Source organism: Lampetra planeri, chromosome 52 (genome assembly GCF_965212315.1).
Source record: "Lampetra planeri chromosome 52, kcLamPlan1.2.h2, whole genome shotgun sequence".
In the NCBI taxonomy this organism is placed as follows: Eukaryota; Metazoa; Chordata; class Hyperoartia; order Petromyzontiformes; family Petromyzontidae; genus Lampetra; species Lampetra planeri.
In genome coordinates, this window is record NC_136158.1 from 4,129,819 (window position 1) to 4,149,615 (window position 19,797).

The 19,797-nt window shown below is 49.6% G+C and overlaps 1 protein-coding gene across 1 annotated transcript in view; it reads left to right on the top strand.

Moving 5' to 3' along the window:
• The window catches only part of LOC144734625 (ryanodine receptor 2-like), a 260,955-nt gene that overhangs the window by 77,199 nt on the left and 163,959 nt on the right, over window positions 1-19,797 (top strand). The window contains exons 49-63 of the mRNA XM_078616894.1: window positions 455-575; window positions 1,532-1,701; window positions 2,988-3,208; window positions 4,316-4,406; window positions 5,346-5,486; window positions 7,935-8,098; window positions 8,461-8,539; window positions 9,941-10,030; window positions 10,616-10,738; window positions 11,825-11,902; window positions 12,401-12,476; window positions 13,222-13,345; window positions 14,443-14,558; window positions 17,262-17,329; window positions 18,829-18,950. Coding sequence (XP_078473020.1) covers window positions 455-575; window positions 1,532-1,701; window positions 2,988-3,208; window positions 4,316-4,406; window positions 5,346-5,486; window positions 7,935-8,098; window positions 8,461-8,539; window positions 9,941-10,030; window positions 10,616-10,738; window positions 11,825-11,902; window positions 12,401-12,476; window positions 13,222-13,345; window positions 14,443-14,558; window positions 17,262-17,329; window positions 18,829-18,950 — 1,784 coding nt within the window. The remainder of the gene's footprint in view (window positions 1-454; window positions 576-1,531; window positions 1,702-2,987; window positions 3,209-4,315; window positions 4,407-5,345; window positions 5,487-7,934; window positions 8,099-8,460; window positions 8,540-9,940; window positions 10,031-10,615; window positions 10,739-11,824; window positions 11,903-12,400; window positions 12,477-13,221; window positions 13,346-14,442; window positions 14,559-17,261; window positions 17,330-18,828; window positions 18,951-19,797) is intronic.

Consider the following 19,797-nt stretch of genomic DNA (forward strand, 5'->3'; position numbering starts at 1 on the left):
GAGCCAAGTTTTCAAGTGCAGCGAATTGACGGGACCTTCAATCGTTTCATTAACCCTTTCCCATTCCGATGACGTACGCACGTGTACGTCATCGTTTTTTTTTCAAACTTGACAAAATTTGGACCATGACGCGAAGCACATAGTGGCCTACTCGTGCGAAAGATGCCACAGGATCTTCAACGTCCACCGTAAGGCTGAAGCACAGTCATCTGACCCTTGACCCCATCTGGCCACCTCCTTAATTACGTGCCCAACCCTTTTACCGTTCTGTGACGTCTTGCAAGTTGCAGGATCACCTCTGAATCTGGGAACGCACAAGCGGCTCAGCTACAACGCTGACAAGACGGCGTCGAGCGACGCGGCAACAGCCGCGAAAAACCTCGGCGCTAGCTCACAGGGGGAAGGCCCTCACCCCCCACCCGCCTCCCTTCTTTGCCCGACGTGTTCCCTACAGCTGATCCAAGCCGGGAAGGGAGAGGCGCTGAGAATCCGAGCAATCCTACGATCCCTGGTGCCCCTGGAAGACTTGGAGGGGGTTATCAGCATCACGTTCAACATGCCCACCATCGGGAAAGGTGCCGCCACCCCCGCCCGCTCCCCCGCCTCTCTGGGTGTCTGAGTTGCCAGTCTGTTTGTACGTACGTATGTCGAAACTTCGTTCGCGCTGTACGTAGCCAACCGTGCTAATCGGAGGTGCGGCACAACAAGACTCCAACTGCAGCCGAATTTGTGCTTTGTTTGGTAGTTCAATCGTCATCATGGTCATTATTATATATGTATTTAAACGATTGTTGAGCACCGTTCCCCGAGGGCGATAACGTTTAAGCGTCCAGCAACAAACGGCGACGCCGTAGCTGTGACAGATGGCACTTGGGACGTTTCCCGAAGTCGAGAGAAGTTTTCCGAGAGTTTTTGTGAAAACGGACGCGGCGAGTTGGGCTATGGCATGGGGAACGAAAGCTGAGAGCTTCTTGCAGGATGAGTGATTTAGCGTTCCGTGATGGGTCACTTGAGATGTCTGTGGTTTGAAAGTGTCGATCGTTTGGGCAAGGGCACAGAGGTATGGAAACGCAATCTCTCTCCGTCTTTATAAATTGAGATTCTGATTCTGAGAGTAAATGTGAGTGTGAGAGTGAGTAAGTGGGAGAGTGAGTTAGTGGGAGAGTGTGAGAGTGAGTGTGAGAGTAAGTGAATATGAGAGTAAGTGAATGTGTGAGAGAGAGTGAGTGGGAGAGTGAGCATGTGTGTGCGGGAGAGTGTTAGAGTGTGAGATTTAGTGAGTATGAAAATCAGTGAGTAAATGTGAGATTTAGTGAGTGTGAGAGACGGTGAGTGAGTGTGAGATTTAGTGAGTGTGATAGTGGGAGAGTGAGTGTGTGTGAGAGTTAGTGAGTGTGAGAGTTCGTGAGCCTGACAGAGAGTGAGAGAGTGGGAGAGTGAGATCGTGAGTGTGCGAGTGTGAGTGTGCGAGTGTGAGAGTGAATGTGCGTGCGCACGTGTTGTGTGTGTGTGTGGTTGCGTTCGGCGGCAGACGGTGGCGTGGTGCAACCGCGCATGTCTGCCGGCTTCTGCCCGGACCACAAGGCGCCCATCGTGCTCTTCCTTGACCGCGTGTACGGCATCGAGAGCCGCGAGTTCCTGCTGCACCTCCTGGACATCGGATTCCTGCCCGACCTGCGCGCAGCCGCCTCCCTCGACAACGTGAGCCACCCCCACCCCTACCCCACCACTCATCCCGCCGCTCATCCCACCTTGCCCATCCCGCCCTGCCCATCCCACCCTGCCCACCCTATCATATGTAATAAAGGTCGTGGAAGCGACATCTGGAATCCAGTCTTTATTTGTCTTTCGTTCACAACACTCCTATCTTACTCCTTCACGCTGCTGACAGACAGCGTGAGAGAGAGAGAGACACGCGCGGCCACGTGGCAGCCTGGACCCCGCTCCAGCGTGGCCTCACCCTCCGTTCGTTCCAGATCTTACCACGTGTTGTCTGTTTCCACCCCTTTTAATACCCGGGTCACGTGGTACCTTTCCACCAATCCTGGTTAACCTCTATGGAATCTTCTAGACTCCATCGTACGTTCCCAGGACCACGCCCCTGACTCGTCCCCCCATTGGCTGTGGCTAAAGCCAGCAGATCCAATCCTCTACTTACAAATGTCACCTTCCCATTATGTCAGGGCCACGCCCCTAGACTTCCCCCCATTGGCTATGGGCCAGGACCGGTAGAGCCAATCATCGTAACGAGGTGTGATCCATCAGCAACCCGGATATATCCTCACGTTACACATAAACTGTCACTAAGGCACCGCACAGCTCCACGAGCCATCTCACAGACGCTTTAATTGTCTCTCTCAGCCCTCCAGGGTAACGCTCTTGAGGCGTTGGAGTAAAACTTTTCCTGGTTCTTTCGGTAAAGTCACGTAGAAGGGAAATAATAAAATAATAAAAATTAAACAATACAATTCTCACGACGTTTCGATTGCAACACAAGCAATCATCATCACACCTGATGATGATTGCGGAAGAACCAAGAACATGAATCCCTGCAGTCATGAAAGCTTTAAATCGAAAAATAAAACTTTTCCCTCCGGTTTTGACACTTTGATCCCCCTTTTAGCCACTGGCACAACGTGGGGGGCTCTCACGGTGCGGGCGGTTTTCCACCGGCTATGAGCTGAGCCGAGCTAGAAGTTAAACCCGTGACGTCGTCTAAATCTGGCTCCAGGCCAAGCAGGGCCAGGGCCAATGGGCGGGGTGTGACGTTGATCGGCACGGTACGGCACGGCACAGCTCGTCTCCCGCAGTGGAAAAACCAACCCGGCGGCCCCCCTTGAGCCTCGTTGCCGGGACCCCCTGGCTCCAGTTTCCCCGGGCGGAAAAAAGAATTCACCGAGCTCGAACTCCACCACCCCTAACAACTCACCACCCACCCCGCGTCCCCCCCCCCCTCCGTTCATCCCTCCCTTGCTGCCATGCTCCAGCCGCTGCTGAGCTCCACGGACATGGCGCTGGCGATGTATCGCTACCTGAGCACGGCAGTGCTGCCGCTCATCACCAAGTGCGCGCCGCTGTTTGCCGAGACGGAGCACCACGCCACGCTGGTGGACTCGATGCTGCACACCGTGTACAAGCTCTCCAAGGGCCGCTCGCTCACCAAGGCGCAGAGGGACGCCATCGAGGACTGCCTCATCTCCGTCTGCGGGTCGGTTTTGCCGCGGGGGGACACGGAGCGGGGGGGAGTTGTTGTTGTCGTTGTTGTGATGCTCGTTCACCCGGGAAGGCCTCTCACGAGTCTCGTCCTTCGATCACGATGACATCATTCGGGCACTTTGCCACGGCTGAAGCTTGGAGAGAGTGCAGCCGAGTGATCTGAAGTTTGGTGAATTTACCTTGAGTCAAATAAATGTGTTCATTTTACATCGGTAAATTAATCAATATGTTCGATGACTTCGATATTCTTTCTTTACAAAATGTAATAATACATCCTTAGGCCTTTCCCTCCCAATTAGCCGTAGGCCTCTCATAGCCGGAATCCGTCCGGGGCGCCACGGTGGCGAAATGTTAACTCCCTCGCCTGGTATGCAGGAGGTCGTGGTTACAATCCTGACCCTGACGCCTGTATATTTGGAGTTTGCGTGTTCTCCCCGTGGTCGCGTGGATTTTTCTCTGGGTCTTCCAGTTTTTACCTCCGCATTAGGAATCACCACGCGTTCAGAGTATCTGGCTGCTGCTTTCAATGTCCACGTGATAAGCCACTTCGTTGAGCCATCAATTGTGGCCAGGTCGCTTCCGACAAAGAGCCACATCTTTCGATGTAAAGCTTTCGTGACTGCAGGGATTTATCTTCTTGGTTCTTTCGGTAAAGTCACGTAGAAGGGAAATAATAAAATAATAAATATCAACATAATAAAATAATTCTCACGACGTTTCGGCCACAACGCAAGCAGCCGTCCTCAGGTGAAGAACAGGTCTGTCGGAAAGACAGCGTCGGAATGAACGCCAGACGCTGTCTTTCCGACAGACCTGTTCTTCACCTGAGGACGGCTGCTTGCGTTGTGGCCGAAATTTTATGATGTTTTATTTTTATTATTTTATTATTTCCCTTCTACGTGACTTTACCGAAAGAAACCAAGAAGAAAGAGCCACATCGCTCGGTGGGCCTTACCTGGTAAAATACAAAAGATAGTTCGCAGCTTAGTTTTCAGGTAACGAGCGCGCGGTGATGTCGGGGAAGCGCCCGTGGAGACCGCGATCTCCCCTTTCTCCCTCTTGTGCGCCTGCTCCCTGCTGCTGCCACCGCCGAGTGCAGGCAGCTGCGCCCCTCGATGATGCAGCACCTTCTGCGCCGGCTGTCGTTCGACGTCCCCCTCCTCAACGAGCACTCCAAGATGCCGCTCAAGGTGGGGGGGGGGGCGCCGAGTTCACGACCGGCGGCGAACAAAACGCGTCAGCCAACAGCCTCGTTTCTCTGTGGGACCGTTTTTTGTTTTTAGCCCAGTAACACATTCCTGAGGAGGAAGCTGGTATGAACGCAATGGCCAGGGTCAACGGCGGCGTGGTGTATTCCGCAAATATGCCCGACTGTGAGGGCGGGCACAAGCCGGCGTGAGTAGGTTAAATGTTGAGTTTTATAAGGGCACCACGGGGTGACCAGCCCCTCCCCACCCAGCCCCACCCCTCCCACCAGGCACCCAGCTCCACCCTCCCCACCCAGCCCCTCCCCACCAGCCCCTCCCCACCCAGCCCCTTCCTCCCCACCCAGCTCCTCCCTGCACGACGGACACAATAATCCCCTGTGGGCTGGTGTAACCAGGAGGTTCCTACCAGTATAACTCTCCCGTAGATGAACCACTGTGAACCAAACTGTCGTCTTAACAGTTTTGTTGATTTTGGAGAATTGAGTTGGATCTGAATAACCTCCCACCGTTGATGCAACTGGCGTGCCGGGAGATCGAATCGAATTGAACCCGGCGACCTCTGGATCGTCGGTCCAGTTGCGCTGACCTTATATATATAAAAAAATGATTTCAGTGGGAGCCCGGTACGGAACACACAAACCGCGACGCGGGGAGGGCAGTAGAGAAACTCCGCGAGCCTCGGTTCCGAACGCCGTGCACCTGGGTTTAGAGACGGGGAGGAGAGTGGGCTCGATGCCGCACCGAGCGGGGACCGCGAGTGGGGTACGTCGTAGTTTTTAGCGGAAGGTGAGAGAAATTTATTTTAAATAGAAAGTGGACAGAGCAGGTGAAAATGAGGGCGACGGCTCCCTTGTTTTATATTAACGTGGCGTCGTTGCCATCGTCGTAACCATCGTGGTTTTGTTGCGGTTGTGGTTGCAGCTGCTCACCAACCACTACGAGCGGTGCTGGCGCTACTACTGCCTGCCCGGAGGGTGGCTGGGTTTGGGCGTCGCTTCGGAGGAGGAGCTGCACCTCACCAGGAAGCTCTTCTGGGGCATCTTCGAGTCGCTGGCGCAGCAGGTGCTTTGCTTTGTGGTTTTTTTTCCAACCCATTTGCATTTGGAGGCTTTTCCCCTCTTTTCTCTCCGCCTGATGAAGACCGCTTGTGTTGCGATCGAAGCGTTGTGGCTTTTTGCTTTAATTTTGTTTTTTTATTTTATTTTGTTTGAATTTTCTATCTACGTGACTTTACCGAAATAACCAAGAATATGAATTCCTGCAGTCACGAAAGTTTTAAGTCAAAAGTTCAGCCATTTGTTTCAAGTCGGCTGCGCTATCGGCATTTGCCGGAAGTAATCGTCACGCGCTCTAACGGTTTCATGTGTCGGTGGCTTTTGATTGTGTCTGTGCTTTTATTCGGTCTAAAAATCAACTGCCCCCGGCCGACTCGCGCGGCACGAGATTTTAGTATTTGACGTTGATTTATGTCCGTGCAATGCTCATTGATTCCTCAAGCGACATCCATTCACTTCATGGGCTGTATTTTATTTTCGCGCATTTGCTTGTTATTTCGGTGGCCTGCATCAACCTTGAGTTGGCCACCCGGTTAAACAAAATTCACTTGAACGTGACATTCAGGCACTCGTGGGCCAGAACCACAATCCACACTGGGTTAAACCATGTTGTCAAAGCGCTTCCCAGTAGCTCTGGCTGGCTGTCCAATGTGTGTTTGGTTGTGGGCAACGGTGGTGTAGTGGTTAGCGCTACACTGCGATATGAACCCGGTGACCTGGGTTCGATTCCCGCTCACGGCCAACACCTGTGACGATTATCTGAACCGGTCCTGGGCCTCCTCTAGGTCGACTCAGCCTCAAATGAGAACCTGGTGCGGTGCGTAAACATCGCCACTGGGGAGGTGTGGTGCTGGCCACCCACCCCCTCGTGTGCCGTTCCGGCCTTCATAGGTGCTACTCGCTAACAGCACTTGCCCCGACAGTCTGTTAAGGCTACACGGGGGATCTTTGTCTTTGTACCGCGTGTATTGTTTGGCACGATGCGTCACGTGCCGCTCCAGAGCTGCGCAGCACAACCCTGACGAGGTCGTAGAACTATGCGCTTTTAAATCTACGTTGAAAACTCATTTTTCTTCGGAACTGCTTTTTGTGTTTAGTTTGTTGTCCTTCCCCCGCGCCTCCGATTAGCGACGGTTGGCTACGTACGGTGCGAAAGAAGTTCAACGTACATAGGCACATAACCGCCAAGCTTTCCTTACTCGTTTGGTAATAGCTATTTATCATTTGTGCTCGCTACCTCACGTATTTTGGCAAGAAGTCAAGTATAACACAATATCCATCTTCATCATCAACCATGGTCGATCCAGTGCTGGATGGAAGCTTCCCCAAGCAGACGCTACCTCTGACAAATCCTGCGATGCAACAGTCCATCAAAGCACTCGCACGCGAACGAATCCGATCTCTTCATCGGATGTCATCTTTGGACGCCTACCGTTAGCAACGACATTGTAAAAGGTTTCAGTTTGGTGTTTTAACATCTTAACACCTGTTTTGTTGCCAGAAAAAAGGGGAAAAACCTATTATCATATTTTGGTACTGGCAAAGGAGGTCCCATAATGTAGCTGCTCACCCCGAGCTCTCATTACTCTGATAGTGTGTTGTCTTTAGGCTGCACGCCTTTTGGCGTCCTCTGGTCTAACACCGTTTGAGACGAGGCTCAAAAGAAAGCTGTCTCTGGTGTGGACCAATCATTTTCAAGGACAATGCATATATTATCAGAGTATTTTTTTTTTTTTGCATTCTGACCACAAGAATTGTGGTTAATGCAGACATGATTCCTTGTAAAAGGTTTCAGTTTGGTGTTTTAACATCTTAACACAGCTGTTTTGTTGCAAGAGAAAAAGGGGAAAAACCTATTATCATTGGTACATTTTTACAAAATGAAGGAAACGGCTGTCGTGGACCTTATATCACCCTGAAGTGGAAGGCTAGTGCTGGATACAGCAGTCACACATTTGCAAATGCGATTTTTAAGGTTGATCCTTACCCGTGTAGTGTCGATAGTTCAATGTTAATGTGGCCATCGTATTGAGGGACCACCTATTGTGTGGCGTTACCTTGGTGTGGTCTGGGACTGTTTTGTTGTTGTGTTTGCTGCCTTGCTCAAGCTTGATGAATCGGACTTATATCATGAAAGTACTTCATATGTATTTATATTGAGTGACTTGCTTTCCTTTTTCTATATTTTGCATTCGGATCGTTTTTTTTGTATTATTTTCTACTGTAACTTGCTGACCCGTCCACCCATCCATACTGGGACTTCTGTGAAAAAGAGCTTCATAGGCCATCAGATTCTTCCAGTCTAAAAGATTCGTAGCGTCGCCAAAATCGCGGCAAACCCGCACCTCCATGCTGCCCACCGTCCCGTGACCGCGTGCCCCCCCCGCCTTGTGCCCCCCTCGTGCCCCCCCACGCATCTCTCCACGTGCCCCCCCCCCCCCCACACACCGCACAGCGCTACGAGCCCGAGCTCTTCAAGATGGCGCTGCCGTGCCTAAGCGGCATCGCCGGCGCGCTGCCCCCCGACTACATGGAGTCGCAGTACATGGCGGCGCTGGAGAAGCAGGTCTCCGTCGACGCCGACGGAAACTTCGAGCCGAGGCCCAAGGACACGGTCAGGTCGGTGTCCACGCCGGCGGTCGCCCCGCTCCGCCGCCCGGTCGCGTCCAAGCGGAAACGCCTTTCCCTCGAACGCGGTTGTTATTATAATAATATTTGTACATTTTTTTTTATTTCTTTTCACGGCTACCGAGCCGTGTTAATACATTCTGCGGCTCGCATTTGTATTTCATATTTTCCCCCATTGTGAATTCGGCGTCATGTCTTGAGACAAAGTATCTGATCGGATGTCTCACAGTCCATTTTACTTCATCATTCGCTCGTTGTGCCCACGCTCTCACTGTGCCCACGCTCATTGTGCCCACGTGCCCGCTGTGCCCATGCTCTCACTGTGCCCACGCGCCCGCTGTGTCCGTGCGCAGCATCATCATCCCGGAGAAGCTCGACTACCTCATCAACAAATACGCGGAGAACACTCACGACCGCTGGGCACTGGACAAGGTGAGTGAATGGGGGGACTGTGTGTTGTTGCCTTGGTGTGGTCTGGGACTATTGTTGTTGTTTTGATGCCAAGCCCATTTAGTGTTGAAAAACCTGCATAAATCGATGTACTTATGCAATTTGTCCTCCTATGATTTAGTTTTAATGATTAGCTTCCCTCTCCTATACTTTGCACTCCAATCGGTTTTTGTATTGTTTGTTGTTGTAACTTTCTGACCCCGTACCCTGACCGGACATCTTTGAAAAAGAGCTTCACGGCTCACCGGATTTCTCCTCCGCTCTTCATAAATATTCTGATTCTGAATGAATGGCTCCCGGAGGGTGTAGCGATCACAAAGATTGAGTTCGGTTCATTCGTTACACGGAGGGTGGTCCCGTTGAGCCGGCTGCCCGGCTGTTTTGCACGGGCGATTCGTTGTGATGCACGAGCAGCAGCGACAGCGACAACAACAACAACAGCAAAAGACAATCAAAACGTCAATATTTCAGAGAATGATGACAGGGGTCCTGAAGGAACATTGCACAACTGACAGACGAGGCGTTTGACGGTCATACGCATGAAACGCACGCGAATTGAAAAAGAAGACCCCACCGTGATGCATCTCAATTATTTCGTAAAAGGAAAGTGGTGATTGCACCATCCCCCAGTGGATGCAGTGGGCGGTCACGGAGACTAACATTGTAATTCACTTGTACCGATCGAAAATAATCGATGCTCGTGCACATGTTTCAAGTTTATTTTGTGTAACCGGGCGGCGGGGACGAGTCTCATTCTGTAAGAGTGACCCGGGTCAACACAGTGGCTGAAAAAAAACATCGGACAGCGTTGAAGTAAAGGGAAATTGTGGATAAAAAAATATACAATCGAGATCAAAAAACAATTGTGTCTCATGAGAAATATTTTTTTTCACAAACATAAGTCGTGTATCAGAAGCACCTCAATTGATTTTAATCAATGACTTAATGACTATACATGTAACTGATGATTAAATATTAGTATTGTAATGTTCATCTCAACATCTAAACTTAGAAGTAAATACAAATTACCATCACGAGCTTGTTTGAATTTGAAGAAAACAAATCAGATGACTTTGCTTTAATTGCCAATTACAAAATGTACACAAGCCAGTGTGAGAAAAGATGGTGGCTAATTGAAACCGCATTGCATTATGGGGGGGGGGGAAACACCCACCGCCAATAGATTATCAGGTGATTCCCATCACACTTATTTGTAAGGACTTTTTTTGTATTCTTTGTAAATATTTTGTTTTGGCGGTTGGATTTGAGCCCGCTTTCTCTTTCTCTGCACAGCGCCTCGTGACCTCTGAGTGAAATTATTATTCCGTGACGACAATTTTCTTTCACTTGAGCGTTGTCATTCTTTGCCGGTCGTCGTTGCAGATCACCCAAGAGTGGACGTACGGAGAGGCGGAGGATCCAGAGGCTAAAACACACCCCATGCTGAAGCCTTTTAAACTCTTCTCCGAGAAGGTGACGTTGGAGGCTGTCCTCGTGTTTTTATTTTTTTTATTGCAACTCGACGCGAGGCCGGTGTAATACGCCGATCGCCAAATGGGAGTGATTGGAGGGGGACAGAAATTGCGCGAACAGCAACCCGATTTCGGTGCGACAGGCTGACCTTATGAAGGATGGGCTACCATCGTTATTTAAATATGATAAAGACAACTGGTCCGTCGGGTCTGTGCTCTCAAGACGACGTCAGATTCCATTCTGACGGTTTCATGTCTCGAGACTCCTTTAAGAGACCAGGGTCTGACAGCCTATCGACTCAAGGCCCCCATCAGAAATTGTATTTTGTCTAAAGACTCGGCGACTGGTTTGCTGGCGTTATCGTCTAAAGACCCCGTCGTAGAGTCCGACAACCCAATCTGACTTTGAGCTGCTCATCAAGTAACGTGTGAATGTAATCAAGTTACTGAAGGAAGATTCCGGTTAATGCCGTTTAATTCCAAGATGTAAGTCTGTAATGATTCAGCCTGATATCAATATATATATTTTTTAAAATGTTTAATGAAGGACCACCACGTGGCGCCGTGTTTTTTTCTCGTTGTGCAGGAGAAGGAGACGTACCGCTGGCCAATCAAGGAGTCGATCAAGACGATGATCGCGTGGGGGTGGTCCATCGAGCGCTCGCGCGACGCCGACCAGATGGCGGCACAGGGGAAAGGATCTTCCCAGGTGAACGTCACGATCTATCCACTGCTAGACGGGGACGGAGGCTTCCCGCAAGCCGTCGCCGTGACTCGCGTTTGGCGCGAGGTCGGAGGCACGGCCGCCAGCCATTGTCACTTGTCGTGATGTGTCATCTGCCCGAACCCGCTTACTTTTATTAACAGTTAACCCTTTCTCACTCGGATTTTGTTTCCGATGGTGAAAAAAATGAACGAAGAAAAATTCTTCACTTATGTGGCTATTTCATAACAAATGGATATTTGTTTACTTTTCCCATATTTTGCACTCCTGTCGTGTTTTCGTATCGTTTGTTGTTGTAACTTTCTGACCCGCCCCGACTGGACATCTGTGAAAAAGAGATGTATTAATATTTACGGTACCTACAACAACCTGTCGCTAATAGGGGAATTGTTGGTAAGCGAACACATTGGGCTTTATAGAGCCACTACACTACTATACACTACACTATACACTACACTACTATACACTACACTATACACTACACTACACATTGGGCTTTATAGAGGCACTACACTACTATACACTACACTATACACTACACTACTATACACTACACTATACACTACACTACACATTGGGCTTTATAAAGGTTCGTCGTTAAGCCTTTAGTCGTTAACAGGGGTGGTCCTTAAGAGGGGTTCTACTCTACACTACATTATACACTACACTACTATACACTACACTATACACTACACTACTATACTATACACTACACTATAAATTACACTATACGCGACACTATTCACGACATTATACACTACACTACTATACACTACACTATACACTACACTACTATACTATACACTACACTATAAATTACACTATACGCGACACTATTCACGACATTATACACTACACTACTATACACTACACTATAAACCACACTATACACTACACTATTCACGACATTATACACTACACTATACTATACACAACACATTGGGATTTATAGAGGCCTGTTGTTAAGCAATTAGTCGTTAACAGGGGTGGTCGTTAAGAGGTGTTGTACTGTACAGGGGCTTGACCGTGTGGTTCTCTGTGTGTTTGTCCATCGCGTGCTGTTACCCGCAGCCACCCATCGACCTGCAACAGGGCTACAGCCCGCGGCCTGCGGACATGAGCAACGTCACGTTGTCCAGGGACTTGCAGGTGAAATGTCACGGCTTAGTCAGTCGATCGATCGATCGATCTCGCTCGGTATCCCAGTGGGCTCAGGGCCCTTAGCGTAAGGCCAAACTTGAATATTAAAGAAGCGACTCCAACATTAGTTTAAGTCGACAGCGACGTGTAAGTATGTGTGCATGTTGAACTTCCTTCGCACCGTACGTAGCCGACCGCGCTAATCGGAGGTTGTGGAGGGAGGGGCAGCAAACTAAACGCCCAAAGCAGTTCTGCAGAAATCTTTTTTAAATCCAGATGATGATCATTTAAAAGCGCAAAGCTCCAGTGGCTTCCTCGTATCGGAAGGAAGAGCGTTCCAGACGGCCGCAGAAGCGCGTCTAAAAGCGCGCACGCGATGCGGTGACCGCCACCTTCGTTCAATGGCAGTAGCTAAAAGCCACTGCGAGGATGACCGTTGCTCCTTGGCACTATTCAGGAGCGCATCTACTGCGTTGAACGAGGATCGTTACTCTGTGTGCTTTGCAGTCCATGGCTGAGCAGTTGGCTGAAAACTACCACAACACCTGGGCCAAGAACAAGAAGGTGGAGCTTGATGCTAAGGGTATGTGTGTGCGTGTGTTTATTCGTTATTTATTAAGCTTGTTTGCTCAGGAGCCCCTGCCAGGTTTTCTGCATTCGGTGGCAAAATGCGAAACTACCTCGCCTAGTATGCAGGAGGTCGTGGGTTCTATCCCGACCCTGACGCCTGCTGTATATTTGGAGTTTGCGTGTCTCTCGCTCTCCCCATGGTCACGTGGATTTTTCCTCCGGGTCCTCCGGGTTTTCCCCTCCACATTTAGAAACGCGTGTTCACAGTGTTTGGTTGCTATAAATGTCCACACGATGATAAGCCACTTCGCTGAGCTATCATTTGTGATAGCCAGGTCGCATATGAAAAAAAGCTATACAGTAGTTCAGTGGGCCTTACCCGGTAAAATAAAATAAAATATACTTGAGTAATTTTGTATATCCCAAGTGTATATTTCAGTGTGCTGGCATCTGCACTGAGCTGCATTCACGGCGACCTCACAGCTAACATGAGTGGCGAGTGATATCTGAGCTGGTCTTGAACCTTCCCTGGGTTGACTCAGCCTCAAAATTAGTAGCTGATGCTGTGTGTGTGTGTGTGTAAACATCGCCACGTAGGGAGACAAAGTCGGCGGGGCATGGTGGCGCTGGCCACACCGACCCTTCCTCGTGTGCTGCCCCGGCCTTCACAGGCGCTGCTTCTCGCTGAGCAGCACTTGCCCCGGCAGTCTGTCACAGGCTATACTGAGGTGGGGGGGGATCTTGTTGCCCTTTCGTAGGAGGAGGAAACCACCCCCTGCTGGTGCCGTACGACACGCTGACGGCCAAGGAGAAGGCGCGGGACCGCGAGAAGGCACAGGACCTCCTCAAGTTTCTGCAGATCAACGGCTACGCCGTGTCTCGGTGCGGCGTGCGACCGCTTTTTTTTGCGCAATTCCCCCCACCCCCTCTCCCCGAAGCCGCCTCCATACGCGACGCGAGAAAAATTGTTGAGCCAGGCAAGCGTCGGCCGAATCTCGTTGTTTTCAAGAGGGGGGGGGTGTGGGTCCCCGCCCCGCTATGCTGGGACGTGGACCAACAATTGTGTGTGTGTGTGTATGTCGTCGTTCCGCCAGGCAGTTTCGACAAGAAGTTGTTGGCATTGTAAGCATGGGCGTCTCGAGGTAGATGCTCGGAAGATGTTTGTGACAGGAGAAGCGACGTGGATGTTTGGAAGAGAACATCTGTGAAAAACAGAATGTATTGCTCATCAGATTCCTCCAGTATATACAAATATTCAGATTCTGAATTTATTTTATCTGATTCATTTAACCCGCAACACCCGGGCCTATCGGCCACCTGCCAGCGAATCTTTGACGGTTCACGTGGTTTCAAGCTGCCACCTAGCTCGGCAACTAGGCACGTGGTGGCGTCACCGTCTCTTCGTGGAGAATCGCGATTGGTATTGGTGTTGTTCTGTGCGGGCAGTCTTTGGTGACCGGGCTAAGACCCTCAAATCGCTACATCAACTCACTACGCTTGAGATCCCGTTTTAATCATTTCAGACCCAGCGTCTCGGCGGTGTCGGCTCAGCGCTCTGACCTCGGATTTATCTGGCCACCTCAAATAATCGATGTGTTGTGTGTTTGTGTGTGTGCGTATTAGCGAGTATGTCTGTGTGCGCCTGCCTGTGTGTGGCAGTGCGGCGGATAGCGGTCTGCGCTACGCACCCGGCGACCCGAGTTCGATTTCCCGCTCACGGCGAACACCAGTGACGACTATCTGAACCGGTCCCGGGTCTCCCCTAGGTCGCCTCAGCCTCAAATAAGTACCCGGTGCAGTGTGTAAAAACATCGCCACTGGGGAGACGAAGGCGGCCGAGCGAGGTGCTGGCCACCCACCCCCACGTGTGCCGTGCCGGCCTTCGTAGGTGCTCGCTAACAGCACTTGCCCCCAACAATCCGTAAAGGCTGCATCGTTTGTCTCTGTCTGTCTTTGTTTCGTGCCGTCACGTGTTCCAGGGGAATGAAGGACATGGAGATGGATTCATCGTCCATAGAGAAGCGCTACGCCTACGGACTCGTCCAGAAGCTCATCGATTACGTGGATGCTGCCCACGAATACATTCGGCAGCTGGGTACGCGCACCGGGTCGTTCGTTAGAATCATCGTTTCTCCTTCCACGACTGGCCAAACCGGTCAGCGGTTTTTGCCGCACGCCTAGAAACGTCTCGAGAAATCAACGCGAGATTTGTTTCAACATTTTTTTGTTTTAATTGACGGTTTTATTACAACTCAACGCGAGCCCAGGACAGAACGCACCGACCGCGACGTCAAGGTGGTGGCGGGGACAACAGCCCAGGCTCGGGTGCTCCGGGGTTTAAAGAAGGGGGAGACTTTTTTGTTTTACCTTTTTTTTAAATCGAGAAATGAAGGGAGCTGCCACAGTGGCCGTGTAACGGTGAGCCCACTGGACTTGCAATCCACAGGTCGCCTATTTCATTCCATCTCCCGGCGTAGCGGTTGGAACAATGGGGGGGGGGGTTTGCGATATTGGTGCATTCGGTACGACAATTCCGCTGGAAACGGTCACCGTGATGCCGACTTTACTTTTTGGAACCGGTAATTGACTGTGAAATGCGGCTACCGGTATTACCGGCTGTCGTTTAACAACCCTGGCGAGCGCGCGCACACACCTCTGCGATTATTCCTGTGCGTGTGCGTCATACGGGAGCGCTGCGTGAAGGACACCCCCAGTATGTCATCACATGTCATCGCATGTCGCACCTCCGATTAGCACGGTTGGCTACGTACATACATACATCACATGTCTTTAATATTTTTTAACTGCCAGGTTAATGCCCCATTTTTTGTTGTTGCAAAGCTTTTAAAGTTGAGAATTTGGAATGGCAGTTTCTTTAAAGCTGTCATTATCTGCCATGTGGCGTCACATCGCAAAAATAGGGCTTGTAGATTGAGGAGCCTCGCAAGTTAGAGATATATCAAAGTATTTGAAAAGGGAGGAGCACTTCACGTAATCGAACATCACATATCCACCCTTGCCATCATCCCTTTGGGGCAGATAAAATAGGTACCACTTCTCAAGCAGTCAACAGCAATTGTCCTATTCTTAGGTTTTTTCGGTAAAGTCACGTAGGTAAAACATCAAAATTAATGAAAATAAAATAAAACAAAAATCACGACGTTTCGGAGGCAACACAAGTCTCCTCCGAAACGTCGTGATTTTTGTTTTATTTTATTTTATTTTCATTAATTTTGATGTTTTACCTACGTGACTTTACCGAAAAAACCTAAGAATATGATTCCTTGCAGTCACGAAAGCTTCAAATCTAGAAGCAATTGTCCTGTGGAGTTACTAATTTCATCATTGGCTAAGGGCTACCATGGGATGAAAAATTATAATTAATAGTAAGAATGATAATGCCACATAATTAGCCAGAGACTCCTGAATGAGTCTCAAGACTCATGACGGTTCTGCTTTAGGATGTTTGACCAATTCTGGAGTGCCAGGCGAAAGTTCACGCATTTGAGGGGAAAATTATTTAAGGGGATAATTTGAGGGGATTTGACGACTTGATTTGACTATTTGATTTGAGGGGATTTGATATAATTTGAGGGGATATTTGAGAGGATAATCATCGCCAAGGCTCTGCATCGGTAGATGCCAGAGACGTCGTTCCGTCTGCTTGCCACCTTGCAGCCCAAGCTTACAATCCCCTGGTAATATTCTCCGGCAGTCTCTCATCCAAATAATAACCACGTTTTGAACCTGATTAGCTTCAAATAATTGACAAGATGATAGTTAATTGATCGTTTGCAAGCTCGTTTGGTTATGCTCGCGTTGTTCGGGGAAAAAAAAAACTCTTCTCTTTGAATTATATAAGAGGCAGTTTTCGCCTGGATTTCAAAGCAGCAGTTGGGGATGACTGTTGTTAATCTGGTAGGAGTGTGCGTGTGTCACCAGATGGGTGTACCTTTATAAGTGGGGAGCGGTGGTGCAGCGGTTAGCGCTACGCTGCGCTACGAACCCGGCGACCCGAGTTCGATTCCCGCTCACGGCAAACACCGGTGACGATTATCTGAACCGGTCCTGGGCCTCCCCTAGGTCGACTCAGCCTCAAATGAGTACCTGGTGCGGTGTGTAAACATCGTAACTGGGGAGACAAAGGCGGCCAAGCGTGGTGTTGGCCACCCACCCCCTCGTGTGCCGTGCCGGGCTTCATAGGTGCTCGCTAACAGCACTTGCCCCAACAGTCTGTTAAAGGCTATACGGGGGGTCTTTCTTTGTCTTTGTACCTTCATTGACACGGGCATATGAGATTTGGGACATGTCTTACTTTTTGGAGCGTTTCATAATCTCAAAAAAAATACGGTGTAATTATTGACTTTTTAAACTGTGGAATTAGGAATTAAATTTTGATTTACAGCTTTCGTGACTGCAAGGATTCATATTCTTGGTTCTTTCGGTAAAGTCACGTAGAAGGGAAACAATACAATAATAAAAATATTAAACAATTAAATTCTCACGACGTTTCGATTGCAACACAAGCAATCATCATCATCAGGTGTGAAAACCACAGGAAAAATGTTCTTGCTGTGAAAACCACAGGAAGAAATGTTCTTGCTGTGGTTTTCACACCTGATGACGATTGCTTGTGTTGCAATCGAAACGTCGTGAGAATTTTACTGTTTTATATTTGTATTATTTTATTATTTCCCTTCTACGTGACTTTACCGAAAGAACCAATAATATTAGGAATGAAGTTCATGATTTAAAGAATACGTTTGACTGGTTATATTGTTTTGTTTACCCCAATCAGATTCTGGCGTGACGATCGTGCGGGATTCAAGGTCATCGAATGAACAAGAAATCAAATTTTTCGCGAAGGTCAGAGGCCGCTGTTGGTACAGCCTTGCGCACATCTCCCGTGAAATTAAAAGCATTCATCATCCCGTCACACTGCCGTCACATCCTTCTCCGCCAATTTAATGCTTTAGAATTCAACAAAGTAAGTAAGCAGAGACAATACGCCCACTTTACATATGTTTCCCTCGACGAATCTCATGAGCCGCACAGAATTCTATTTCAGCAGCATTGGTTCCAACACAAGTAGACTCTGGATCGGTCTTAAGAATTCTGTATCTCACCAGTTGTGTCAGGCTTGCTAGAGGCAATGCCTGTGAACTGCCAGATGTTTGTTACCAAGGACTCTCTCATTATTATTCGTTTGCATTAATTTTTAAAGGAAAATTTGGCTCGGCGAGACGCTATGTTCAAATGCTTCATTTCACAAGAAGTTAATTAGATTTCGCGTTCCGCATATTATACCCTGGCAATGCTTTAACCATGGTGTGCGCGTGACTAAAATGTTCACGCATCATCACCTTCAGCACACCAGTCTGTTATGTGGCAAATTTAGTAACGGGGAAGAGCACTCCCTCGAAATGAAGGGGCCCTGTGAACGCTGAAAAAAAGCAATATTCCATAAAAAAAAAACGTATCGCAATTAACGCGCGTTTATCCAATTTGGCGGCTTACCGGGTTGCGCGTTAAACGTGCTCGGCCACGCCTGTTAGCGCGCACGCTCGTTCATCGGCTGCTCCTCACTCGTCGACGGTCGGCGACTCGGTGCCCACGTGACCGCAAGTAAAACGGTTCCTGCAAGAGACGGTTCAAAACGGACGACATCCTGCGTCCGCACCGCCGTTCACCGTAGCTGAACAACGTGCTGTACATGTGCCGTCGCCTAATTTACGTGGTTTGATTTATCCGCATTTTCATTCTCATCCGGGCCACCCCTCCCACCCGTCACCTCCCGATAGTCGAAAGCCCAGTGCATGCGTAGTTCTCAACGAAGGGGGGATGTACAGCGAGGAGATGGAGCGACGTCATCGGTCCACTAACTCGCTGACCCCATGCCCCTACTGGACATCCGTGAGAAAGAGCTTCATCATGGGACCTTGGTGACACTATCAAAGTATGAAAAATAGGATCAGGTTTTACCCTCTCTGGTAATAAAAGGGCAGGTGTTAAGATGTTCAAACACCAAATAGAAACGTTTTGCAAGGATTCAGGTCTGCATTAACCGCACACAGTACTTGCTGTGAACATGCAGATTATGACAACGTGCACATAGCCTGGCACACAAGCGTCGTGGTGACGTCACCGCCACTTAGTGGCGAATGGGGGTTGTTGTTGTTATGACATCCACGGATCGTAAGAGGTGGCACGCCCCCCGGGGAGGCTTTCACCCAGCAGTCAAATGTCCATGGCTGATGATGACGGTGACGATGACGATGATGATGACGATGATGGTGGCGATGATACGCCGCTCGGTTTCTCCGCGAGCGTCGTGCGCAGCGCGTCTGCCTCTCCGCTCACCGCAGGTGGTGCTGCCGCTCATCAACCACTACTTCAACAACCACCGGCAGTACTTCCTGGCCACGCTGACCCGGCCTCTGCCAGGTGGCAGCCACGCGTCCCCCAAGGAGAAGGAAATGGTCACAAGGTGTGACGCACGCACGCACACGCAGGGAGACAAACATTTACCCCGTAGAGTCGTTTTAACACAGCGTTGGGGCGCGCGCTGTTAGCGAGCACAAATTCAGGCCGGCACGTCACACGAGGAGGCAGGCGGTCAGTTTCCATTGCCCGACTGCCTCTGTCTGACCCAATCGTGATGTTTAGACACCGGCACAGAGGTACTCGATTAACGGCTGAGTCGACCCAGGGGAGAATCGGGACCGGTTCAGATATTCGTCACCGGTGTTGGCTGTGGGCGGGAATCCAACTTGGGTAATTGAGTTTGTAGCGCAGTGCTCTAGCCATTACAATATCGCTCCCCTTACAGGCACACACATGGGCAGATGCACACACGCACAGAAATATCCGTAGTATAGCCTCCACATTGAGCTTATCACCTGTGTGTTTGTGACCCAGACGGCCCATGAATTGGCATCTGTGTTCATGTGGCAGTAATTGATTTGCACTGACATTTGGTGGCATTGTGTTAAACTTAATTAGTTTCCTGCATCATTTTGATAGACCTAGGCCATGGGGGTCAGCAACCTGCGGCTCCTTAGCCGCATGAGGCCCTGTAAGGACTGCTTCCTAGTAAGGACCACCGTGTCATATTCACACGTAACTGAAACATTGAGGGGTTGTTATTTTTTTTCACAGAATTCGTAAAAAATATCTATTCTTGTTATTTTGGTTTTGCCGACCCCTGACCTAGGCAGATGGGGAAATATTCCCAGGTCAAGATCTTAGGGTTTACTTTACGTGGCTGAGAGGATCAGGAGGTTCACAAAGGACGGAGGTAGCATTGGGGAGGCCTTTGTCCAACAGCAGGATGG